This window comes from Saccoglossus kowalevskii, chromosome 4 (assembly GCF_978046115.1).
Source record: "Saccoglossus kowalevskii chromosome 4, keSacKowa6.1, whole genome shotgun sequence".
NCBI classification, from domain to species: Eukaryota; Metazoa; Hemichordata; class Enteropneusta; family Harrimaniidae; genus Saccoglossus; species Saccoglossus kowalevskii.
Window position 1 is genome coordinate 13,609,791 of NC_140644.1, and position 27,862 is coordinate 13,637,652.

Sequence of the window (27,862 nt, forward strand, 5' to 3'; positions counted from 1 at the left end):
TAAACTTCACCCCTTTAATGAGAAAATTCTTCATTAGATTATTCAATATGTATTTGTTTTTAAACCGAACCTAATGTTGTCATCAAGCAGTTACCCTCTTGGTCGGGTATATTTAACATTTTCACCACACTCAATCTCATTCAAGCCAGACAATCTTAGATGCCATCGAAGTTAATGAATGTTAGATTCATTCAGTGACTCATTCAGTTGAATGAAATTTGTTTTACTTGACTTTAACAAATCGAACACTCACACATGCAATGAGGATTACAATGTTAAATATATTGAAAAAGAACAGTTTATAGTATCTGCAGGCATGTTGAACATACATGTGATTGGTGATAATGACAGGTAACGTATGAGTAGGAAGTTCCTAGTTATTGTGAACATATTCATTGGGTTATATTATCTCGGATTTACCGATGAAATAATTAGTTCTATTATTATTTTACGTGTTTACATAGATTTAATTTAGCAGACTCAACATATCAAATAACTGAATTAAATACAAGCCAGCGAATAATCAATGTGTTTGTATATTTCAAAATAATAAAACCCAGCAACAGAGACTCGTCATGTGAATATAATCGGTAATTTCTAGGAACCATGTATTTTCAAACAGTTTGCTGTTAGACTAACCAACTTTGCATTCCACGTATGAGACATATGCATGTAAAGTAACTGTGTGTTTAAAAAACTTGTATCCGACGAATGATAACATGTTATCACTGAAAACAAATTAACAATTGACGTTTAAGATTTTGTATTTGTATTGTTTCATTTATTGTAGAGAAAACAAACAAATCAGACTAATTTAATACACATGGGAACTTAGTCACCTAAATAATGACAATAATCAACATTGGCAACAGTTCGTTATACCAGTGATTTTATAATTCATATTTCAACTTCCCTGGTCTTTCACCTGGTAAGCTCATCTTCAGTTGATAATCATTGTATTGGCACATTGACGACACCACTTCGCTAGTCATTGCCATGGAGAAACATTGACTGTCATATAAATTACGGAGATCAGTTTGGAAACAAGACTCTAGAAACCGACGTAGCAGCAAGATGTGACTGAAATGAGAAATGATTAATCAGATTGTTTGTAGCTTAAGTAAAACTACCCAGCATGTATGTACATAATTGTTCTTTCATTTTGTCGCCCAAGGTGGAAACCTACTCATGAATACTAATACCCACATGTTATCCATTTTGCAATATCAGTATACGGATATTGACTTTGAAAATATTTTGTTTCACCGGCATATTTTGTTGGAGAACGATGGTCATTTTGTTCGTATTTTTTATCAAGTTTTCAAATAGTAAAGATATTATGCCAAATAACAAATTGTTATTACTTCACAAACAACAATGTTATTTTGCTTTAACAATGGAATTGTTCTCAAACTAGGAATGTTAAATTATGTCTGGTAAATGTATTGCAATACAGAGTACCGTGATATAATACGATGGAAATATAACTAAAAGTGTATATAATAAACTAATGGACATTATCGTGTGAGTAAATGCCTACTATGAAACTAGGAAACACCTGTACACCTGTTTTTTGGTTATCACGTAGCGTTTTCCATTATCCTGAGTTTCAAAAACAACGGGGAAATTTGTCATAATTGAATGGGCTCTGTTTTATTTTTCTATCACACTAACGTTTATCTCAAAAAGTTTGTGCATGGTCGTGTATGGCAGTAAGGTACAATCGCAATAGTATATATTGATGGTTTTATTACCTATTTGGTGCAGTGAAATCTGTTAAAAAGTCTTCAACGGTGTGATGTACTTTCATTGGTCTTGGTAATACACTTCCTTCTGTAAGGTTTCTCATTGCACCTCCTGTTCGATAAATATCATGAACACAGTAAGCAATTTTGAAAAGTGCAACTATTTTTCATAGCGCATAATTCGTTTTTCTGTTCATATGTTAACATCACATATATAAATGTATGCATTCAAGAAACGAAGAAGCAAAAGTTACAATGGGAATGGCAAAACTGACTAGTATAAATGGTCGCCGAGATCTTATGAAAGCCAAAGAACTGCGAGACTTGTTTTATGGCAGATCGAAAAGCATCCAAATTCACCTAAATTCAATTTGTAATGGTCAATGCAATTTTGTGACGTTAGTAATGTTTTGTCATTAACGAGTAGGATAATATATAATGGTACATAGTTTATCATGTTTCTACTTTTCAATTATGGTATTTTTATTTCTCATATATGTTGTTTAGTACAATTGCCTAACTATTTGACAGTGTAGGATTTAAAGCAATCTCATTAATATGAGAGAATATATTAGACCGAAACTTTTGTTTCATTTGCTGTGCTTCATTTTGATCCTGTTAGACAAAAAATGGGGCCTGCGCGCTTAAATGATGCGTATTAAATATTCTGAAAACGATAAAACAGACAAGTTCTGTACATATTATTAATTAACTGTGCAAATTACAATTAAGTGTTTCGGTGATCACTGATATTATACGTGTGTAGAAAGTAGTAGATTCTTACTTGAAGGCAATTCATCATAGTAGTATAAAACCGGGTGGAGAAAATACGAAAGATGAGCTTTCCCTGGAATACCAGTAAACTTCTTGACTATCAGTACAAACAATACAATATATAGACATTATTTAACACAATCTGTATATTCTAACGTATTATTCCAAAAAAGTCAACATATGTATTACAAACCACAACACAATTAAATCCAATAGTAAAAACACATTGGGTCCACAGCCATTTTTTAAAATAGTGTATGGTGCACTGCCAACTAGATAAACTATTGTTGAATCTCTCATTATAGTTAATTTTAGTTTAGACGGAAAGGCAATTAAAGGGAGTAGGATGTAATAAATCGGTACAACAAGCTGAGCATAATAAGTGGTCAGCTTCTGGTTGCTCTGTAATTCATGTTTAGACATCTCGGTATGTTTTGAATTTATAATTTGCGATTTTCTAAGCTATATTTTGTTATATTTCCCCAAAAAGATATTTTCGTGTTAAAATAACTGAATATATTCAATTGCAACGTTAATTTTGACAAAAACAGAGCCTATCTTGAAAGTCGGGAACAATACTTACAAAACCGTCTTTTCCCATACTGCATAATAATAACCAAAACCTCCTCTGTGTCATGACCAGTCTTCGTACGTAATTGGTCGAGTAGGTTTACTGGAAATTCCTCAATATACGTGTAAACTGTACGATTTCTACATACAAATATAATCCATAATAGATATTACAAGAGTGACCACACAATGTTCAATATGGGTTCCAAACGTCAGCGCGGTTGTTTACGCAACATTCGATCACGCGCTGCCTGACGACCTCCGTCCTTTTAATCTTGTGTAGTAATTCTGTTCAGCAAAACTGCACATAGTTTTCTGAAACTTATTTTCATAGTGTTTTTTGCTTGGCAATAATCTATAAAATGCAGTATATAGCGCCTAAGACACACATATTGCATGTTACTACATGTATAAGTTTACAAAGGCAGAATATTACTCGAATTTCGAGATGAGCTGCATCCACCTTATTATGTTTGAATTATACGGTTACACATTAAATACAAAAATCTCTTTTTGAACAATTAAATAAGTTTCAGGTTTTCTAGAGAACACAATCCTAAAAATGAAAGAAGATTTGATTTTCTTAAAATATGATTGTTTAACAAAAACAGTGACTAAATATAATAGTAAATAATATCAGGCATTCCCTGTCCTGAGTAACTATTGAAAATAGCTTTCGATAAACAGCCATTAAAATTGCCATAAACGTTCACTATATATCCTGACATTGCTTCATATACTCGAATATTTGTTAAATGGGTGGGAATGTACTTTTATCTCGGCAATTGTTTTTTGCACAATTTAGTGTGTTTTTTTATTTTATTAATGTAAAGTAGGTCCATTCTGATAACTGTATATCATTGTTCCTCTAGTTTAGTACTCTCTGAGAATTCACATTTCTGACTTTATTATCGTACAAAAAATTTAAACTTAGTCGTCAAAATATAGTTGTAGCAATTTTTTGCGCATTTTAACACATTGATCAAGAATATTTTTAGTTTGAACAAAATGAACAAAAAAACTAATCCATATATATATATATATATATAAACTACATTTTAACTTACCTCGAGAACATGACAATATCGCCGAGAACACCATACATCTGATATGTCCCAGAAGCTTCATTGAAGCGTTTAACGATGTGATTTAATAGTTCTGTTGTAGGTTGTGTAACAGATGGCCAAGAGACATTGTGATTCCGAAACTCCAATATTCTGCTAAGCACCCGAGCTGTTAAAAAGATTAATCGTTTATAATTCTCGTATTTAAATTGAATTGTATCAATGAATCTTATCGTATGTTCACATGGTAAAAATAATATTATAGAAAGAACAATATATCTGACCTGTATATCTGAAACCATGTATAAATCCACCAGCTGATTTTTTATGGTCCAAAGAATGAGTGTTGGTGCCAGTAAAGAATAATCCTGGTACATTGAAAGCCTCATAGCTATGGGTAATTGCAGGATACTTCTCTTTTCCTTTGATTCTACCTGGCTCAACATGTACACTCCTACAAGAGATAGATCAACAATTAATGACAAATGAAAAGGGATTCGGCATACGTTATGTATGAATTCAAGTGTTTTCTTTTAGCAACGTGCATATATTAGAAAGAACACACGATTAGATTATGACGATATTTTAAATGTTAGTAACATCTTTGTATACACTTATATTCTGTACAAATGGTACGATTTGAAAATAAATTACGTGTTTGAAACAGACTGCTTTTGCCAGACATTAGGATAATGTGAAATGCCTTATTTATGAACAGGGAACATAGTATGCTCCATAAGAGTTTCATCGTGACATTATCCACCTCAGGACATAAACTATCATGGCACAACGTGACGATTCGTATGGTTATACATATTGTTTTTACGTACGTGGCTTTACTTCTACAGTGACAAAGGCCGATTCATATATGAACAAAGAACACAATATATACGATTACTGTATGTATGTATGTATGTATGTATGTATGGGTGTATGTATGTACATGTACTGAGAAGAGCTCCTACAAAAATTGTTTCTTTCGCGCTTTTGCTGCACCTTTGGATTCAAATCTGTGAACTACCATATCCGTGAACATTAACCGAACATTTTGGTACGTTTTTGGAGTTTACAGATCATTTATTGACGTATTATAGTCGTTTCTTATCTCGTGGACCTTTTCAGGTCCGCGAACAGCTGATTTCCAATATGGCGGCCGCCATGTTGTCTTCTGATAATGGTGATAACTTGTTTACTGGATTAACACCTAATCACGGGATCAAATGCGAATCTCTTCATGGTGTGGACATTGAAGCTTATGTACAGGCAATTGCAAACACGCTTGCACCACAAAATATTATTGCTGCAGCTCGAGTAAGTAGCAGAGTCGTTGTTTTTCTTGACACTGTGAAAGCAGTTGAAAAGGTGTGCTCTACTGGTTTTGCTATTGGGCATTCTAGTGTATATGTGGAGCCCCTGGTTAAGCCAGCAACAAAAGTTGTGTTATCGGGAGTTCCTCCGTTTCTACCGAATGATTTACTGAAAACTGAACTGTCACATTATGGTCGCACTGTTAGTGCTATCAGGTCAATCCCTTTGGGCTGCAAACAACCGACATTGAAACATGTTAAATCTTTTCGCCGACAAGTATTCATGATCTGCAATGATGGTGAACTCGATGGCGTAATCAATGTGCCATATAGGGGACAGATCTACCGTATATATTTATCAACTGATGATGTTACATGTTATAAATGCAACAAAAAAGGTCACATTAAACGAAATTGTAAAGACAACTCAAGAACAAAACAAACTTCAACAGTTGACAGCCAGATTGCAGTGGAAAGTAATGGAAACGCAAATGAATCACAAGATACTCTTAAGGACAATGTTGTAATACCCACGGATCATTTAGTGGATACTGAAGAAAATAAAAAACAGTCACAATGTAACGATGTAAATCAATCACTAGAAATGAACACTATTGAAATTGAAAAGAACTCGATTGCCACACTTCCAGGGAAAGACAAAAGACTTGACGTGTGCATAGACGATTGTAATGCTAATGAAGATACTAAAAATAACGCCAATACTGACAACATAACTGTACCCATGGTAACTGCAACAGGTGTGCCGATTAGTGAAACAGTTATTGCTGAGACTGATAACTCCACACTAACTGGAACAACTAACGACAAAGAGATGGTAGAAGCCTGCCCTTCGTTCTCAATGCCGCCGGGATTTAAATGTTCATTTACTGTCACCAGTGACGCAAATGAGGATACACGTACAACTAAACAAGGGATTGTACCAGTTAGAGTTGCAACAAAGGCAAAGGTACGAACGCCACCCGTGTTTTCACTGCCCAGTACCATTTCATGCTCTTCATTCGCATTTTCTGACAACACAAAACGTACATCAAACGTTTCGGAAGTTTTTAATACAAAAGACACTGTTCCTGCCGATATTTCAGACGATGGAGATGACATAGAATCTATGTCTTCTGATATATCAAACGTATCCTACATCACAAATGATGAAAATACAATTGAAAATGAAAGGCTATTATCAACGGAATCACTAAGGAATTTCCTGGAAGACTCCTTCAACTCGAAACGAATTATTGAACACGCAATTGAATTTTGCCCTGACTTGAAACTTCTAATTAGATCGCTAACATGTCTACGCAAAAGTACGGAAACTAACAGTAAGAATAAATTACGTATTCAACGAATTACATCGAAGCTTAACAAACATTATATCGAGGCATGTAAAAGTCGGGGAAAACAGAGAGCAGAAAGCACCAATGAAGAAATCCAAAAAACATTACACTAAGACGTGGACAAAATTTTAAATAAAAATGAACAGTAATGAACTGAAAACGAAATTAAATAACTGATTGATTACTACTCTGTTATTATATACGTTATGTATTATAAGTTATATATATTTGAAATCATTTATATATCATTTACATATCCCGCTCGAGACATTGTACATATGGTATATTATTTGTATTTTTCATTTTAATTGCATTGTACATTATCAATTATAGTTTGTCCTTACCTGTACTGGTTGTAAACCACTTATTCGTTAACAATTAATTATTTGTTTACTTATGTATTACCATTACTATGCAATAGTTATGTAAATATTTCATAGTACTAGATTTTATAACTCGAGAATAAATACAATATCATGTATGTATGTATGTATGTATGTATGTATGTATGTATGTATGTATGTATGTATGTATGTATGTATGTATAGATAGATAGATAGATAGATAGATAGATAGATAGATAGATAGATAGATAGATAGATAGATAGATAGATAGATAGATAGATAGATAGATAGATAGATAGATAGATAGATAGATAGATAGATAGATAGATAGATAGATAGATAGATAGATAGATAGAACAAAGATTACCAACTCTCATTTATACATTAAAATGATCTGAGAGCTGACTCATAAGGAACATTAAGAGGAATGTCTTGAGTACTACCAATCGGCCGTTTATTGGCGATGATATTTCAATGGCTTGAGAAAGTTAGTGTCACTTGGTGTTTGTAGAAGTTATATTTCACATGTGATAAAGCAAGGACTGGGACAGTATTTTTTGTGGTGTATATGCGTAAATTGTATTATCTCTTCCCATACATATAGTGAAAAGCTAATAAATAATGTTCAAACAAAGATTTTCTCATATTTATAGAGCGACGCATTCCATGCCCATACAAACATACAATCAAATGTGTGGCTCATATTCTAATGTGATCGGTAGATAACATATTGTTAGCCTTATTTATATCAGTCGGTTTATAAATAATATATCTAAATAACACCTCGTTTATAGGCCAGAAATTCATAACTTCATAACTGTGCCCACTCACATATGGATCAAGATTTGAGAGCATTTGTTAATTATTTAATATTTTGTTATTGTGGTGTTATGGGCGCTTGCTGATCCTGTCTGGTTCCGGTTAAAAAGCGACGTTTTAGTTATTAAAATCGTCTTGTTCGCAACTTTACACCACCTAATCGAAGGCTGTATTAAGTTGCGTTCGTGTAATAAACTACTCACTTATCAAATAGACTGAAATCAAACTTGAATCCGAGGCATCGAATGACGACATCATATGGTTCTCGAAGGTCATTATTATCGACAGGTCGTCTTGATTGTCGATGTGTAGAGTTCGACTTTCCAGGTTGAGTGATATGAATCTTGTCTCCTATTTTAACGAACTTCATTTTTTCTACTTCTGAATAAAGTACTCCATCGAGTGATTTTAATAGATATGTATCTAATAAACCATTATTCACAGCTCTGAAATTAAAGTACTAAGTAATGTAGTTTATCATTGATTAGTTCCAATCCAATTAAGACGGTTAGTTCAATTTATGTAAAAAAGACATACCACTTTACATGATTGTAAAAGCCTTAACTGAAATACTTAGTAGACGCTACTGTATTATCTCATATCCACAGAAAACATCATTTTCATGAAAATCCAGTTTATTAACAATGACAATTATGTTGTGATATAAGATAACATTTACATGGGCGACGGATGCCTATTCTGGCAATAATTTTCGCATCATCTTATGTAGTATCACTACTTGCAAGGAACTAACCTTAAATCTCCTACATAATGCGTATTCCATGCTAATTTGTATTGTGTTCTTGACAATATGTGGATGAAATTTGTTGCACCCATTATATAATCAGCAGTCTCAAATCCTGAATTCCCCTTCCCCATTATCAATACCGTCTTCCCTTCATAGTCTGCTTTATCCATCGACATGTCTTCATAACCCACCGTATGTTCAACCCCTTTAAAGGAAGGAATATTTGGCAGAGATAAGCCGGTTCCAACAATCACAGTTCTGAGTAAAAATACAAAAAAACAACAACGTCAAAACAGACATATAAAAACAATGATTCAGCACATTTGTTGCTTAATCATTGAATTCCATGGATATGGTTACTCTTATCACTGATGTTAATGAATTATATTGATTGTCTTGTAATTAAATTATGAACTTATCACAGTACTATATATTAGTAGCTGATGTCTTCGAGGCAGCGTGGTTAGAACAGTTCAGTTCAAAGTAAATGTAATCGTGCCATATTTATTCCATGCGATCGAGCCATATGTACTCGCATAGAAAGCCTATTTAAATTTAAGGCCACATGTTTTGTACACATAAGAAAGTGTGTTGCTCTTAATAAATATTGGTTCAATTGGGGTATGATTTTAGTCATAGAGTACTGAATAGAAATTAGACAGTAATGTGTGGCACGTGCTTCTACATTTGAAAAGTGGCTTGACACATCCTGCAACAATGTATGATATAGTGGTCAAGCATGTAGAATATGCAGCAATCCCTGCCATTTATTGCGCTCACAGAGTCCATGCAACTCACCTAAGTGAAATTACAAAGCATGACTCCCTCACTTCATCCTGACTCGCAAGTGATCTCACCAAAATGAGAACTGGCATGCAAACAGTTGCACAAATACAACATAAATAATACCATCAACTCTAAAGCTATCTGTTCATCCACATTTTTTTTCACAAATCTAATAATAACTTACCCACAGTCATATGTATTGTTACTTTGATCTTGCATTTGAAATTCAAATTTGTCTCGACGTTTGACGTTCACAATGTTGGTATTGTACTTGACATTGATACCATGCTTCTCTGTGTAATCTTGAAGATATTTCACAAAAACATCAGCATGTGGAAAGAAATCGTGCGAATAATGTCTGTAAAATGATAAAAATAATACCATGGTAAAATATGTGAACAAATGTAAATTATTGTGGTCCTGATTGTCTTCAACTTTACACGTTGAACACTTTTGTCCATGTTTATATTATCGTGGGATATGCATACGTTTTCCTGTTATATTATCATCACAATACTACATTATCACACATTTCGTGCATAAATGAAATAAACATGGATAAAATAATTCCATTTTGAAAAAAAATTAAGTGTTAGCTTGAATGATCAAGCTGGCTTGTCTTCCAGGAACAATCACATACACTGTATGTAATGACCATACCGTTATTCTGAGGTCAGTGCAAATCTTCTTAAATGAGTGTTTGTTGACAGACGTTGTGACGTGTCACTTTTTACGTTGCGCATATTCTCGTACTGTTTTATATTTCCCCTTCCCACATTCATTCCACATATAAAGATTTTTGACAGTCTCAAAATCAACTGATCAGCAGTGCCCGCTTGCCTCGACTAGTCAACGTAGATGCCATATATTATAAAATTGCATATGTAGTTATGTAATACTAATATAACATTTTTTTTTATAATTACGCAGCTTATGCAACTAATGCTTTAAATATATTAACTGTACAAACAAACTGGCCATCATGAGGGCTCTCAACAATGCCTTCTCCCATGAAAAAAATCTAATTTGCACAAGATCTATAATTCTGGGTGCCTAAATGCTTTCTTTATAATGTTTGTTTCTCTCATATTTGTAATTTGCTCAAAAACGTTCATTCACGTTCCATAGATTTCCAAACGATATAATGACAACACCCTAAGGGATATGATAGCTAGTCATGTAATACTCAACTATGACTCAATATCTACAGTTCACATAACATTATTCAAGTACAACAAAAAACAATGCTGATTTTTACCTCATTTGCAAACTGTCATCGTCGCTTAGCAGAGAATTCCAATCGTGTCTCAAATTGAACTCCTTATTTGTTTTGCCGGTATTCCGTTTATTGATACTTATCATTGTCCTGTGTCTTGGATAGTCCATGAAGAATGCACCAGATGAATTGGTTCGCTCAAAGATCAAGTAGTCTCTTCCGGCTTTATGTAAGAAATAACCTAACTGTAGTCCTGATGGTCCAGCACCAATTATGCAGTAATCTTTCTTCAAGGCTGGTAGGTTTGCCGTGCAGTTGATGGTTATGACCTGCATATACAGCCATAGTACCAAGACGATGTGTGGCAACATGCTTAAGATAAATGATTGTATTGCGAACTTGAATGCGTAGTAAACCTGTTAAAGAGAATAATCATTAAGAAATGAAAAGGCAATCGAAATCCATAGTCAAACGACCTCTGGTCAAAAAAAATACACCTATTCAGTATTGCAGTTTTCATGATGGTGGATTTACACTATATTACAGGACTGTAGATTCAGATTTTATTTGATAAACCGAATTGTAATTTGTACCTGATATATATTTGTTTCACGCATGTCTTGTGGTCATTTTTGTAGTTTGTATATATCACGGACTTAATTGATGGACCGTAATTGGTTGCGAACAGTTGTGAACAAAAGAATATAGCTTGAAATATAAATAAAAACTAAAATAAATTTAACACGAGTTAAAATGGTCGTGGCCGTGAAAAAAAACATTGCTTTTGGTGAGCAGGGAGTACTTGGTAATGGTAATGGTAATACTTTATGCAAATGAAAAAAAAACACAGAACGATTGTCGAAGTACCAAAAATTAAGTTTCCGACGTTGGTGTTTTCGTTTAAAGGCTACGATACGAATATCAGAAATGAACAAAATATCAAATTCATGAAGGATTTACTCATCTTGTGTAGCGTTATCCATTTCGTCCGAGCATTTTGTAACACCACGGCACATGTTCATGCTGACTGCAGTGAATGGCCACAATGTTTTCGTATGCATATTAATCTAGTGTCATTATATCGTTATTGCATATATGCCGTCTTACTGGCAAGTACAAATCAATTTCGCATTCACCTAAATAAATAACTTATTATATGCATGCAATGTATTTTGCGTCTCTTCGGAATTATAATGAAATAAATCTTGTTCATTGAAACTGGATTCAAATCCTTCTGTTGGATGTGAACATATAGCGTTGTTCACAGATGGCGTCACTAAGTATTATAGTCCATAAAAACGTTCGATTCGAATAAACAAATTAGTACACACTAATTAGAATAACGATAAACGTATTTATAACTTTAATAATAGATTAGCAAGGAATTGTTGTTAATACAATGTTAAAAGTCTATACACAAGTCATGGTTGTTCACATTTGATATATCGGACGCCAAACAAAATTCTATGGTTACATCGTGTAATTTGACACTGTCACTGATTTCGCAATTCTTGTCATTGAACAATGATAGTAATGAACTCGCATCAACATGAAAATGATGGTATTCTATCCACGATACAAGTCAACACGCAGTATAAGTTGTCAGTAAATCTCTGTACGATATTTCTAATGAGTATTCTACCTATGTATTGAGGTCTACTTCGAGATCAGTATTGTCAGCTGGTTGGTGCAAAGTATAGTACAATGGTTGGCATAAGAGTCTAGCATATACTAAAATGTAGGGTTCAAATCCCGTATTAGGCGACTAACAGTTATATCTCTTATATATATGATATATCTGTATTTGATATAAATACTTATAATAATATAATATAATACGATTATAAATACCTGCAGAGCTTGCTCAGTACATTCAGTCGTGTCGGTTATATCATGAAATTGGTTAGTGATGGTCGTATGGTTGTCTTATTCAGTTCCATGTAGTTGATCACAGTCGTATATTTTATCGCTCTGAGAACCCTTAAGTCAGCGTTTATTTTAACAACAAAACTGAAACGTAGTCTGACATGTATCAACTTGCTTTCTTTTCATTGATGTCACTGTAAATGCATAATCTAGAGATGTCGGAAACACGGTTGATGTGTACATGTTCAGTTAATTAGACAATAATGACACGATTCAACATGTTATACCATATACATATACATATAGTACAATCGATATTTTACTTTTACTTTATATTTTACTTATATTTTAACATTCCGCCATTACGTATTGTTCCTTTGTCAAGTTTGAATGTAACGAATGCACCAGTATATGTAGTTTGGTGTGAAGGATAACATACACATAATATTTATTGTTATTCTACTTATATACACACTGGTTATACACAAAACACATAAAGAGCCTAGCTAATGTTAGAGCGTTTAAACTAATATAAATAATGTTGTTGTTCACATGCGTGTATACGTCCTATAAGATCAATATCCAACACAAAACGCACCAACCTATGAATAATGTCTCACATTGCTATTTATTTGTAGTTTCTACAACACAAAATTCATGAACGATACATTTTATATACTCTGATCAGTAGTTATCCGAGGATTCGTTGAACTTTATGTCATTGTAAAATTCCGTTTACTGTACTGGAGACGTCAACATGCTTTTGTTTAATAGTTTGTCAGATCACTATTTCACAATAGACCTTAATCCAAAATAATTGAGTAGTCAACAATTTATTGAAACATCAATCTGTGAAACATTACTTATCCTAACGATAGTTGTTTAATCATATGCTTCAAAATATTAACATTGCCAAACTTGAGAGATTTTGCCAACATACACGATGTGAAGAATACGTTGTCAATATTATGATATAAACAAATAGTCACATGTTATGACACATTCTCTGACAGGTATAGACGAGGTAAGAATCCATTCACGCATGTCCACCAATGACAGCTCAGTGACAGAACTGTCAACATAGTTATATTACTGTATCTTTTTTCATGTTTTCTCTGCAAACAGTGTTCAAGTTATACATATACACTACTAAGGGACTGGACAGAAAGTACAGAGGGAGGTAGGTGGGTGTTTTTGGCTGTGGGTCGGTGATTTTCATGCAAGTGTTTAGGGGAGGGTCGCATTTGTGTGTGCAATGCAAGCCTCATGAGACCACAGTAAAAGTAGCCGAGATTTTATGCACAGTCTGGTTGATTGTGTCACCTCAACAAACACCTATTCGTATTACTCATTCAGCAGTTGTATTTACATTGAATGACATGATAACAAATTAGCTTATATTCAGAGCTTGGGAAACATAATATTTATGTACGAGTACTGCTGGATTAAAACACACAGATTTTACAAAATAGTAAGAAGTGTTTACAATACCAATAACCACTGTTTGTTTACATGTATTTTCGCGGATTGTAATTAATATGCAAATGTAACTTTTACTTTATTCATTACTCTGATAAATCAAATATGTTCTTTAAAATGTAATTATCCTATGCTATGATTATCCAGTGTAAGAGGAATTAAGGCCGTCATTAATATTTAATAATAATATTTGATCTAGTGGCGTGGCTAGCACCTTTCTACTCTAACTGTACAACTTATTGGTGGCTGTGCTGTGCTGGTATGCAGCCACAAGCATACCTATTTAACAAGCCATTTATAATTCCCTGTTGGAATTAGGGGAAATGTTATTCATTATGAAAATAAAGTTACAGACCAAAAGCATAGTCGGTAATTCAGAGTGAATAAATGGCTGGTCTAGTATCAGAAATTACAGGATAAGCTATTCATGCATTTTGTGTATCCAAACTAAATTTCCTTTGTCTGGGCCCATGTACAGAAATATAGTAGTATGGCCAAAAAGCATGATTGTATAATTTGAAGAGAAAAAAAAATTGTCATTTTGGATTCGAACACAAAACAAATCATCAAGGACATCGAGTTTGAACAGAAACCGACAAATCCTGTCGAAGAAACCACATTTTTCAAAAAAACAAGATGGATGCCAGTCGGTTATCTTTAATTATTATAATTTTTCGAGTCTTTCAATCATGAAATAAACAATCAATAATGCTTATTAACGTATAGTAGGAAGCAATATCTCATTATAGTTGACCTGTTGATCCTCGTCTCAATAGCCACTTTCTGAAAATATATGCCAGGAGAAGTTTCTTGTGTTATTAAGTTAAAGCGCTACAATCGTTGCATGTGATTGGGTATATGCCAGGATAAGTTTGTTGTGTCGTTAAAGTTAAAGCGCTACAATCGTGTCGCAGTGCATGTTCAAATTTCGTGAAAATATACAATGTATATTGCACGCCTGATATACATCACTATTGGAGGAGGCATCATTCCCACCAGCCACGAACGTGTGTGTGTGTGAAAACGCGTTTTGCATTACCAATGTTTGACGTATGACATTCACCATTTTGCATTGCTGCACTAGTGAGTTTGTTATTGCATGCATGTGCAATGGGTTATGGGAGAGTACTTCCTATTGTAAACAACTATTATCACACAGACAAATAACCAAATAACTATTTGAGTAAACCATATCCTGGGTTAGTGTGCTGCACAGGGGATTCATACTATAACGAATGTGAACTTGGGGGACCTTGGTTAAGGTCAACATGCGTTTCTATTCTACGTGGTCTGGTTGACACCAGACTACAAGGACATATAAAAGATTGGAATGGGCTTTCTGCACTATATATTAATTTTAATTAAACAGGAGAGACAGGAGAGACAGCAGTGATATTGAATATCTAAAAATGTTAGCTAGCGCAACAGTAGTTGAACAAAATGTGTATAGATCGATTTTAAGCATTTTGTTACTTGAAATGTGTAATTAGACTAATGCCCGATTTGCAAACACCCGTTTACCAAAGGGGAAACAATAATAAGGTAGGTGACTATCCCATTCCTTCTTATTTCACGACATTTATTCAGGGTATGGCCACACGCTTCTTAATACATCGATAGATCTCTGCAGGTATTGTGATCATATTATGACATCAATAATATCATGTAACACATGTAAATACTAAAACTCATTCATCATGCTAAATCAAGACACTTATACCTATCCAATTCAATTCAGAGTAAAATAGAACTATAGCAACTTCACTGTTTATATTCATTTATTTTTATTTTTTATTCCTATTTTTAATTGCATCTCGTTATGTGTAACAGATACGCTTTGTAAATTGTAAGCTAAGACACATGGCAAATGTAATATTGGGAACACATTCGCTCACTTCCATTACTTAACGCACATCGAGCTGGTGGTTCGAGGCATCCCAATCATATATTAATACCGTCAGTATCTCATGAATGTTTTGTCCTGTTTCAGCAGTTCTACTACACAATTATATTGGTAATTTTTTGTTGCAAGCATGTTGCCACACATCGTCTGGTTGATATGGCTGTATATGCAGGTCATAATCACCAACTGCACGACAAACCAACCAGAATTAAAGAAAGATTACTGCATAATTGGTGCTGGACCATCAGGACTACAGTTAGGTTATTTCTTACATAAAGCCGGAAGAGACTACTTGATCTTTGAACGAACCAACACATCTGGCGCATTCTTCATAGACTATCCAAGACACAGGACAATGATCAGTATCAATAAACGGAATACTGGAAAAACAAATAAGGAGTTCAATTTGAGACACGATTGGAATTCTCTTCTAAGCGACGATGACAGTTTGCAGATGAGGTAAAAATCATCGATGTTTTTTGTTGCACCTAAACTATGTTATCGATCTGTTGATATATGTTGATAGCAGTGTATGACGAGGTATGATACTCCCAGATTAATGGATCGTTTGGAAATTAATGGTGGAATGAAGTGTGTAAAAAATTGTCAGAACAAATAACAATTATGAGAAACAATAAAGAATATAATTAGGGCACACGGAATTACAGATTTCCAGGTGAACTAGAGTTGTTTTTATGTGAGCGAAGATTGTTGTGTACCCTCAATGTGACCAATTCAGTGTATACAGTTAAAACAATCGAAGCATGAGTTTGTCGAAATACTAATAAAAATAACATACTGGTATGATATAAATGTATATGCACTACAATGGTGCGATCGGATTATATATGGCATCTACATTGGCTAGTCATATTGACGAGGCGGGCATGCTTCCATGATCAGCGCTTATGAAATGAATGTGGGGAGGGAAAAATAAGTATAGAGTAGAAGTTTATATACAATGTCAAACATATACGCCAACAAACAAGCTGTTTTCTGATTCGTCTGTCTGTTAGACACATTCATGTAAGCAGCTTTGCACCGACCTCCGAATAACGGTACGATAATTAAAGACAGGGTATGTGATTGTTCCTGCAAGAAAAGTCATACAAGCTTGTTTCACAGAGTGTAAATTTGAAGCCATAAGAATAAGAATGACAACAAATCAGGATCACTGGAATTTACATTTGTTCCTATATTTCACCATGCTATTTTTATTATTTTACAGACATTATTCTCACGATTTCTTTCCACATGCTGATGTTTTTGTGAAATATCTTCAAGATTACACAGAGAAGCATGGTATCAATGTCAAGTACAATACCAACATTGTGAACGTCAAACGACGAGACAAATTTGAATTTCAAATGCAAGACCAAAGTAACAATACATATGACTGTGGGTAAGTTATCATTATATTTTTAACAATGTCTGTGGAACAACAGATAGCTGTTGATAGAATTATTCTTGTCTTCTTTTTCATGCGACCACTTGAGATTCAGAACGAAGTGAGTGTTTTTCACGGAGGGGTTCTCATTTTGTTATCTCACTTAAGTGAGTTGCATTGAGTTGCATGGACACTGTGAACGCAATAAATGACAGAGGATGCTACATATTCCTCACATAATTGACCACTAGTCCTAGGATTCGGTATATATGACATCAAAATATGATGCCAGCACAGCTAGAAAAGTATCAATGCAATCTCTTGTTCTCAAATAATAACGCAATTGATCCAAACTTTAATAAAATCAACTTACTATTTTTATGTGCGTACAACATAGAGTCTAATGTGGCCTGAAATTTAAATAGACTTACTGAGCCAGTACATATGGCTAAAACGATTTACAGTAATTAACTAAAAGTATGTCTCTATTGCATTTGCTATTGCCCCGACGACTAACAACAACATCACACACATATGTGTGCTAGCTTCTAATATATAGTATATATAGTGTGATAAGTTCATAATTTAGTAAACAGCACAATCAATATTATTCATTAAATTCAGTCAAAGGAGTAACCTTGATCATGGAATTTTTAAATGTCCTGAAATCTTTGCTTTTACAATGCTGAATTTTGCTAAGTCTTTTTTTTTGTATTTTTTACTCAGAACTGTGATTGTTGGAACCGGCTTATCTCTGCCAAATATTCCCCATTTTAAAGGGGTTGAACATACAGTGGGATATGAAGACATGTCGATGGATAAAGCAGATTATGAAGGGAAGACGGTATTGATAATGGGGAAGGGGAATTCAGGATTTGAGACTGCTGATTATATCATGAGTGCAACAAATTTTATCCACATGTTTTCAAGAACACCATACAAATTAGCTTGGAATACGCATTACGTGGGAGATTTGAGGTTAGTTCCTTGCAAGTATTACATGACATAATATGAACATTATTGACAGAATAAGCATCTGCCGCCCATGCAAACTAAACTTCTTAGAGGGGTTAGAATACGTGTAATGTGGTTAGGACAATATATATGACTGTGCTTTTATTCTATACAAAACCTCAACTTTATAAGGCTCATTTCAACGTTTTTTTTTTTATTTCTGAACATTCCACGTGCGATTGTCTATAAACACAATCACAAAAAGTAATCCTAATTGACACTTGATGAAAGATCCGATTTGCATATCAATACTACAATGTTGATTTACTTACAATACTCATTTCGTCCAACCTTCCGCTTTTACTTCTGCTTCACCTTCCGCTTATTGCTTAATTTCCGACCGTGCGGTCTTGTCCGACCGGAAACCGACCGCATTTTAATCGTTTTTTTCGCTCGCTCATTGAAAACACCGACCGCTCGCCCAAACACTGATCACTGACACATGAGTGGTTTTGATAGTAAAGTGTGAAACACAACTAGTATTGCACAACTATTATTAAATTCTGGCATGACACTTGTTTCGTGAAAGCAACTGAACCGGGACATCTTGTTACGTCTTTTGGGTGCTTGTTCTAAATGTAATATTTTATTTTCATGAGACAGTTACGTGAAAAAACAATATGTAACTCATTTTGACAGAGCAGAGAAACGAGGAAAATGTAAATGATTTATTCCAAAAATAACGATACCAAAACCACGTCGGTCTAAAGGCGGTCGGTCTGTTAAAATTTGACATCCAATTTTCAAAATGAAGTCACGATCAGTAAATGAGCTCGATCTATACTTACCGTAAAAGTATTTACACAAACACTATTTTAGACAAAAAACGGCCACATGCTCTGAAAAAAATCGGACAGAGCTTAACATATATGAATAATTTATTGGGGTTAAAAAAACACGTTTCAAATTTAGTTATAGCCATAAATATTTGGTGGCCAGTCGATGAACAATTCGAAAATCAAGATTCTTACGGAAGTCCTTCAGGGTTGAAAATCATCGACCCTACTCTGTTTAACCTTATTTCACAACTTTTGAAGCATACTGATAGTCCGTGGACTATAATGTATCTCAGCCGAGTTTCATTTTGAACTGAGGTTAAATCCCACCCGTTTGTCAAAATATACCGATGTTTTTCAGTGAATAATTTGAAGCCTGTCATGGCACACAAAAACTCTATGAATCGATTCGAATAAAATAGCGATTGCTAAGAATGGTTTTTAACCTATTCCCCGATGATCTTCGAATTTTTATTTTTTTTTATTTCAAGGTGAAAATTGCTAGTTGAAGTTGTATCAGGGGGAAAATTCTTCTCTCTCTGGGTTCTCTACACGTCTCAGGGGGGAATCTCGTCTCGTCTCTATATCGCGTCCCCTTGAGGTATGGGATCGGGAAAGTCACTTATACTTTACAGTTAAATAAGTCATACACAACGAAATACGTTTCAGCTCTCGTCTTAGTCGGTCAATCGAGCACTCTATAAGACACGGCGCCCTGGGGAAAAATCCCCAAGACTATCGCAAGGCTGATCCAAGACTCTCTTAGACTGCGTCAAGGCTCGCCCCAAGTCTCTCCAGGACTGCTCTAGACTGCGTCTCTCGTGGTGTACTCGTCAAGACCAACTCAAAACTCTCTTTATTCATTTTCAAAACTCTAACCAATTACAAAACAGAAAAAAGACTCTAGGGCGTAACTTTCAATCATAAAGCCAATCACACTAAGCACTGAATACGTCATATCTTTTGATTAATCGTTCACTACATTACTATCTATGAATATAAACTGTCAGAATGAATAGTCTGAATAGCGGCGGTTATCTGGTAATTAGTTCCAAATCACTGAGCCAAGTTCCGTCCAAAACTTCAAATAGGCCTAAACGATGACAGACATAGCACAGCAATTCAGCTAATAATCAGCTAATTAAGTCGGTCAACAGATACGCAAAAACAAATTCATGACAGTTGCATCGACTACAGGGCGACTGTTTCACCGCGAACAACTCTACTTGTTTAATTATTTGGGTTTTCAGCCCACAAATTACGGGACATGATACCCATGAATGACGGTCAATGTTTGTTCTGTCTCGGCTGATTGTGTTGAATGCCGGACGTCGGGACCGACGCCCGTCCTAAACTCAGTAAATGGAGAAACCAACGAGGATCGATATTCCAAACAAATTATTGGGACATTATCGACAGACATTTCAAACAAATTATAAACAAAAGACGAGATTTTTCAGGATAATTACAAAGTTAACATACTGTCATGACAAACTTAATATAAAATTAACAAATACTCAAAGAGGTGTAATATTACGTTTTATTTTAGGGTTAAACATATTTTCTTTCACTCAGTCCATGCATGGGACTCATGGTCCTTCAGCTTATCTTCGCCTTGGGAAAATAATAATAATAATTATACAAACCGTAAATACATTGCGAAGACTCAGCAATCAGGAAACAAAATCCAGACAACCACGTCGTACTTATGTTAAAATACTTTTTGTATTTCACGTCAGAATATTGTTTAAAATATAATATTCAATCCAAGCAAAATCGAGGTCAAAGGGTCAGATTGCGTGTATATAAGATAGTTAAAATAAAAAGTATTTGAACTTTTGTCGGCTGTTCAACATCTATAAAAACAGAAAGACAATTATAAGACAATATGAACCTCTTAAATTTTCTGTTAGTCCGAATTTCAAATTCGAGCGAGCGAGTAAGCGGGCGATCGAAAATAAAGCGGAAATTGTCCGGTCGAATTCAACAAGTGATCGCAAAAGCGAGTGTAAAAAAGCAAAGTCATTGCTCTTGTTCGCACGCTTGCTACGACGTACCATAGTTACACGCTTGCTACGACGTACCATGGTTACACGGCTATCAGTGTTATAGTGAACAGTAATCAAAACAAACTTGAAGATATCCCGTACTCACGGCTTAAACCGTTTTCTTTATTTGGAATAACTCCGCCTTCACACCATATTAGTAATATGCAAATCACTACGTCACTTTTGCGGGAAGTCACCACGTTATCGGTTCTCACACGATAGGGCCGTTCCGAGATTTTAAAACACATTTCATCCTGTCTTTAACGCCTACAACATTTAGCTCCGCCATTAGAAGACATTATTTAGTAGCTAGTCGTTAATTAACTTCTACATAGTTCTACAGATTCAGTACGCAATTTCTAACACACAGATCGTCGCCATATTATGTTAAATTTACCGCTATATAAAGTACTGAAGGAATGTTCCTTGATTTTTTTCTGTCTTCCTTTGTCTCGATTTTTTGCTTATTTTTTGTATAGAGACATGTTATTTTTCCTCAGGTATTACTTACTTCCAAACATTTGAAATAGGTCTATATAAAAACAAATAATAGTTGCCAAAAAACGAAGAACATTGTACCTGAAGCACTCCTCTATAATATTTTCATAGAAACATATATTGAGTCGTGCTACAAATTAATTATTAATTGTGCCATTAACCGTTTTACTTCATTTACGCTTATTCCTGTGATCACGTGAATTGGTAGTTGCATAAATTAAAAAATGGTATATTTTCAAAGCTTGAAACAAGATCTTTATTATGGTGTATAACATGTATGTGTAAATGTATGTTTCAGTCTGTGTATTGAGGCCAAACAATCGAACAAGCGAACATATGGTAACCCATAACTGAAATGGAATAAACTAAATATACTTTATTTTCAGAGCTGTGAATAATGGTTTATTAGATACATATCTATTAAAATCACTCGATGCAGTACTTCATTCAGAAGTAGAAAAAATGAAGTTCGTTAAAATAGGAGACAAGATTCATATCACTCCGCCAGCAATGTCGAACTCTACACATCGCCAATCAAGACGACCTGTCGATAACTTTGATCTACGAGAACCATATGATGTCGTCATTCGGTGCCTCGGATTCAAGTTTGATTTCAGTCTGTTTGATGAGTAAGCAGATCTCTTTTTATTTTATGCTAGCTGAACGATTTACAATAAATCTCATTTATTGCACTTAAATAATAATAATAATAATAATAATAATAATAATAATAACAATAATAATAATAATAATAATAATACATTGAATTGGATTCACACTGTTCGTTATTTGAAAATACGTTGTTTCAAATCACTTTATTACACGAACAAACCTGAATACAGTCTAATTGCAAAGACGAAAACCTTTTTCTACCCGCCACTAACAGGGTCGGCGATCGCCAATGACAGTACAAAAACAAAATATTTAGTAATTAACAAATGCTGACAAATTTGCACACATATCTGACTGGTCACAGTCTAGAAATTGTGAATTTCTCGTCAATAAAGAAGGTTTTATGTAGATATATTATTGATAAACCGATTGACGTAGAGCTATGTCTCAGTTAAAATAATATCATCATGGAATCCCTCGCTCTACAAATGCGTGGACAAACTTTTCTGGATTCGAGTTTAGGTATCAGATAATGCTTTCACAATGTCACTTTTCCCAACATAGTTAATTCGCAATTACAACTAAAGTTTTCAGTTTACACACACGTGTTTGCAGTTATGTGTTCGAAAGTTGTTTCCTATTATTACTATAGACATTTATATTTCTGTAACAAACACGGTATTCTGCACAAGTAATGAATGTGATTTAATTCTGTCAAGCAATATACACCACAAATAATACTCTCCAGTCCTTGCTATATCACGTGAAATATACTTTCTACATACACAGAGTGACACTAAATTTCTCCAACAAATCAAATAACATCGAAAATAAACGGCTGATGAGTTGTATTCACGACATTTCTCTTAAAGTTCATTAAGAATCAGCTCTTAGAACCACGATTACAAACTCTCGTCTATACATCAAAATGTACAGTAATCGTATATATAGTTCTTTTCTTTGACGTATGAATCGGCCTTTGCCACTGTAGAAGTGAAGCCACATAAAGTAATTCAAAGGTTTATGTACAAAGTAACGACCATACGAATCGTTACGTTGAACTTAGATTCATACATACTACATATCAAATCTTGTAGGAGTGTACAGGTTGAGCCAGGTATAATCAAAGGGAAAAAGAAGTATCCTGCAATTACCCAAAGTTATGAGGCTGTCAATGTACCAGGATTATTTTTTACTGGCACCAATACTCATTCCTTGGACCACAAAAAATCAGCTGGTGGATTTATACATGGTTTCAGATATACAGGTCAGTCATTTTTTTGTTTTTCATTGTGCAAGTAATTATTGTGATAAACATTGGCATATTATTGATATAATTTATATCTGTTAACAGCTCGGGTGCTTAGCAGAATATTGGAATTTTGGAATCACAATGTCCCTTGGCCATCTGTTACACTACCTACAACAGAACTGTTAAATCACATTGTTAAACGCATCAATGAAGCTTCTGGGACATATCAGATGTATGGTGTTCTCGGCGATATTGTCATGTTCTCCAAGTAAGTGAAGATTTATTTATATATGTATATAAATTAGTTGTTCGTTCATTTGGTTCAAAGATAAAACAAGAAAGTCAAATTTTGTTTTCTTGTTTAGAATCGTCGTTCTAAAAAACCTGAAAGTTATTTAATTGTTCAAGAAGAGATTTTTTTAATTTAAAGTGTAACCTTGTCATTCAACCATAATAAGGTGAAGGCAGCTGATCTCGAAATTCGAGTAATATTCTGCTTTCGTAAACTGCTAGTGACATGTTTTGAATAATGTAATATGTGCATCTATGTGCAGCGATATATACTGCATTTTATAGGTTTTTGCCAAACGAAAAACACTTTAAAAACGTTACAGAAAACTATGTGCAATTTAGCTAGAATCTAAAACAGAATTACTACACCGGATTAAAAGGACAGCGGTCGTCACGAAGCGCGTGATCGAATGTTGCGTAAACAACCGCGCTGACGTTTGGAAACCATATTGAACACTGTGTGGTCACTCTTGTAATATCTATTATGCATTATATTTTTATGTAGAAATCGTACAGTGTACACGTATATTGAGGAATTTCCAGTAAACCTACTCGACCAATTACGTACGAAGACAGGGTATGACACAGAGGAGGTTTTGGTTATTATTATGCAGTATGGGAAAAAAAGGTTTCGTGAGTATTGTTCCCGACTTTTTCTGTTTTTGTCAAAATTAACGTTGCAATTAAATATATTCATTTTTAACACAGAAATATCTTTTAGGGAAAATATAACAAATTATATCGCCATGAATCCTAGACAATTAATAACTCATTGGCTGTCTGAGCATTAATGACAGAGCAACCAAGAAGCTGTTCACTTATTATACTCAGCTTGTTGTACCGATTTATTGCGTCATACTCCCTTTAATTGCCTATCCGTCCAAACTAGAATGAAGTGGAATGAGAGAATAAACAATATTTTGTCTAGCTGGCAGTGCTCCATACACTATTTTTTTAAAAATGGAATGGTTTTTTTACCATTGGATTATAATAGTTGTGTTTTGTAATACATATGTTGATTTTTTTGGAATTATATGTTAGAATATACAGATTGTGTTACTGTTAGTATCGCTATATATAATATATACAATATAAATAATGTCCATATATTGTATTGTTTGTACTAATAGTCAAGAAGTTTACTGGTATTCCAGGGAAAGCTCATCTTTCGTATTTTCTTCACCCGGTTTTATACTACTATGATGAATTGCCTTCAAGTAAGAATCTACTACTTTCTACACACGTATAATATCAGTCATCACCGAAACACTTAATTGTAATATGCACAATAATTTAATAATATGTACAAAACATAACATTTTTACCGTTTTCAGAATAATTACAACTCATAATTTAAGCGTGCAGACCTCGTCATCATTTTTAGTATGTTTGTTCTAACAGGAAGAAAATGAAGCACAGCAAATGAAAAAAAAATTCGATATATATTTTTACTGTGCTTTAATGAGATTGCTTTATATCCTACACTGTTATATAGTCGGCAAATTGTACTAGCAAACTGTTGCTCGCGGTTAAATTAACAACATATATGAGACATAAAAATACCATTATTGAAAAGCAGAAACATGAAAAACTATGTACCATTTATTATTATCCTGCTCGTTAATGACAAAAAATGACCAACGTCACAAAATTGCTTTGACCATTACAAATATAATTGAATTTAGGTGAATTTATTTTAAGTCTGTATAAGCGAGATATATGTAGACCTGAATCGCAGATACGCGTCGAGATCTTGTTGTAATCGAGAGAACTGTGAAACGCGTTTGCTTCACATAGTGTTATATTATATCTCATCGTCGCCTCAATTGTACTATTGATCTGTGTAACCACAATATTTGAAAAAGTGGACGCAATGGAAATTGAATGCTTTTCGATCTGCAAAAAACAAGTCTCGCTTTCATAAGATCTCCGCGACTATTTATATTATTCAGTTTTAGTCATTTTTGCCATTCCCGTTGTAAATTTGGTTCTTGGTTTCTTGAATGTATACATATGATGGTAACATATGAACGGAAAAACGAATTATGCGCTATGAAAAATAGTTGCACTTTTCAAAATTGTTTACTGTGTTCATGATATTTATCGAACAGGAGGTGCAATGAGAAACCTTACAGAAGGAAGTGTATTACCAAGACCAATGAAAGTACATCACACCGTTGAAGACTTTTTAACAGATTTCACCGCACCAAATAGGTAATAAAACCATCAATATATACTATTACGATTGTGCTTACGCCTTTCTGCCATACATGACCATGCACACACTTTTTGAGATAAACGTGATACTAGTATTACATTACTGTGATGACAGAGTAAATACATCGATACAATGGGGAAAAATAAAACACAACCTATTCAAGTATGACAACTTTCCTCGTTGTTTTTGAAATTCGGGGTAATGGAAAACGCTACATGATAACTAAAAACAGCGTCACGTACCTCTTTGTAAATATATTGCATTGTAATACACAGGTTTTTTCAAGTTTCATAGTAGGCATTTACTCATATTGTTCATAAGTCACATGACAATGTTCATTAGTTTATTATATACACTTTTAGTTATATCTCCGTCGTATTATATCACGTTACTCTATACTGCAATACATTTACCAGACATCATTCAATTCCATTGTTAAAGCAAAATAACATTGTTGTTTGTGAAGTAACAACAATTTGTTATTTGGCATAATATCTTTACTATTTGAAAACTTAATAAACATACGAACAAAATGACCATCATCTTCCCACAAATTATGCCGGTGAAACAAACTATTTTCAAAGCCAACATTCGTATACTGATATTGCAAAATGGATAACATGTGGGTATTAGTATTCATGAGTAGGTTTCCACCTTGGGCGACAAAATGAAAGAACAATTATGTACATAAATGCTGGGTAGTTTTACTTAAGCTACAAACAATCTGATTAATCATTTCTCATTTCAGTCACATCTTGCTGCTACGTCGGTTTCTAGAGTCCTGTCTCCAAACTGATCTCCGTAATTTATATGACAGTCAATGTTTCTTCATGGCAATGACTAGCAAAGTGGTGTCGTCAATGTGCCAATACAATGATTATCAACTGAAGATGAGCTTACCAGGTGAAAGACCAGGAAAGTTGAAATATGAATTATAAAATCACTAGTATAACTAACTGCTGACAATGTTGATTATTGTCATTATTTAGGTGACTAAGTTCCCATGTGTATTACATTAGTCTGATTTGTTTGTGTTATTTACAATAAATGAAACAATACAAATACAAATTTGTAAAAAAGAATTATATTACTATTTAAGTTAAATTTAGAAGCTACGTTCATCGAATCATGTCCATATTTATGAATCATTGGTCATCGTTATATGATATGTAGATAAAACAAACTACCCTATGTACTACTATTTTGGCGAAGCTTTTTATCAAGAGTTAATATCAAATTTGTGATTGCCAATTAAAATTCAATTCCTTGAGTGAATGAAGTCACAAGAATCACATTATATTTTATCTTGTGTATCTAAAAGTCTTAACTTGGTAAACGTCATTTGATAATTTGTTTTCAGTGATAACATGTTTTCACTCGTCGGCTACAATTGTTTGAAATACACAATTACTTTACATATGTGGAATGCAAAGTTGGTTAGTCCAACTGCAAACGGTCTGAAAATCCATGGTTCATAGAAATTACCGATTTTATTCGAATGAGGAGTCTCTGTTTTTGAGTGTGTTTAAACCGAAGAACAAAGACAGAATATTCATACTTGTTTAATCATAACATATATATTCTTCCTTCGTCCTTATTCAGTTTAAAGAAAACCCTACCCCAATCTTTTAAACAAAGAACAAAAAACACACATTAATATTCAAAGAAATGCATTTACATGCAGTCATCGTTCATACTCTTTAATGCATTTACATGCAGTCATCGTTCATATTGATTAATCATAACATATATATACTTCGTTCTTCTGTTTAAAGAAAACCCCAACCTAATC

General features: G+C 33.9%; 2 protein-coding genes across 2 annotated transcripts; one reads left to right on the plus strand and one right to left on the minus strand.

Moving 5' to 3' along the window:
- Positions 1-752: 752 nt before the first annotated feature.
- LOC100374525 (FAD-dependent oxidoreductase domain-containing protein 2-like) lies at positions 753-11,097 on the minus strand. The gene is made up of 10 exons (XM_006816475.3): positions 10,769-11,097; positions 9,695-9,868; positions 8,731-8,982; positions 8,180-8,422; positions 4,438-4,607; positions 4,157-4,322; positions 3,103-3,230; positions 2,530-2,616; positions 1,755-1,857; positions 753-1,080 (listed from the first exon to the last, which is right to left on the minus strand). Exons 1-10 carry the CDS (start codon positions 11,095-11,097, stop codon positions 891-893), a joined length of 1,842 nt encoding a protein of 613 aa, XP_006816538.2. The 3' UTR covers positions 753-890.
- Positions 11,098-16,104: 5,007 nt separating this feature from the next.
- On the plus strand, positions 16,105-27,008 carry LOC102802306 (FAD-dependent oxidoreductase domain-containing protein 2-like). Its single transcript, XM_085498251.1, has 10 exons — positions 16,105-16,433; positions 17,203-17,376; positions 18,088-18,339; positions 22,084-22,326; positions 23,407-23,576; positions 23,664-23,829; positions 24,358-24,494; positions 24,983-25,069; positions 25,964-26,066; positions 26,819-27,008. The coding sequence occupies exons 1-10, from the start codon at positions 16,105-16,107 to the stop codon at positions 27,006-27,008; spliced, it is 1,851 nt and encodes a 616-aa protein (XP_085354377.1).
- The last annotated feature ends 854 nt before the right edge of the window (positions 27,009-27,862 follow it).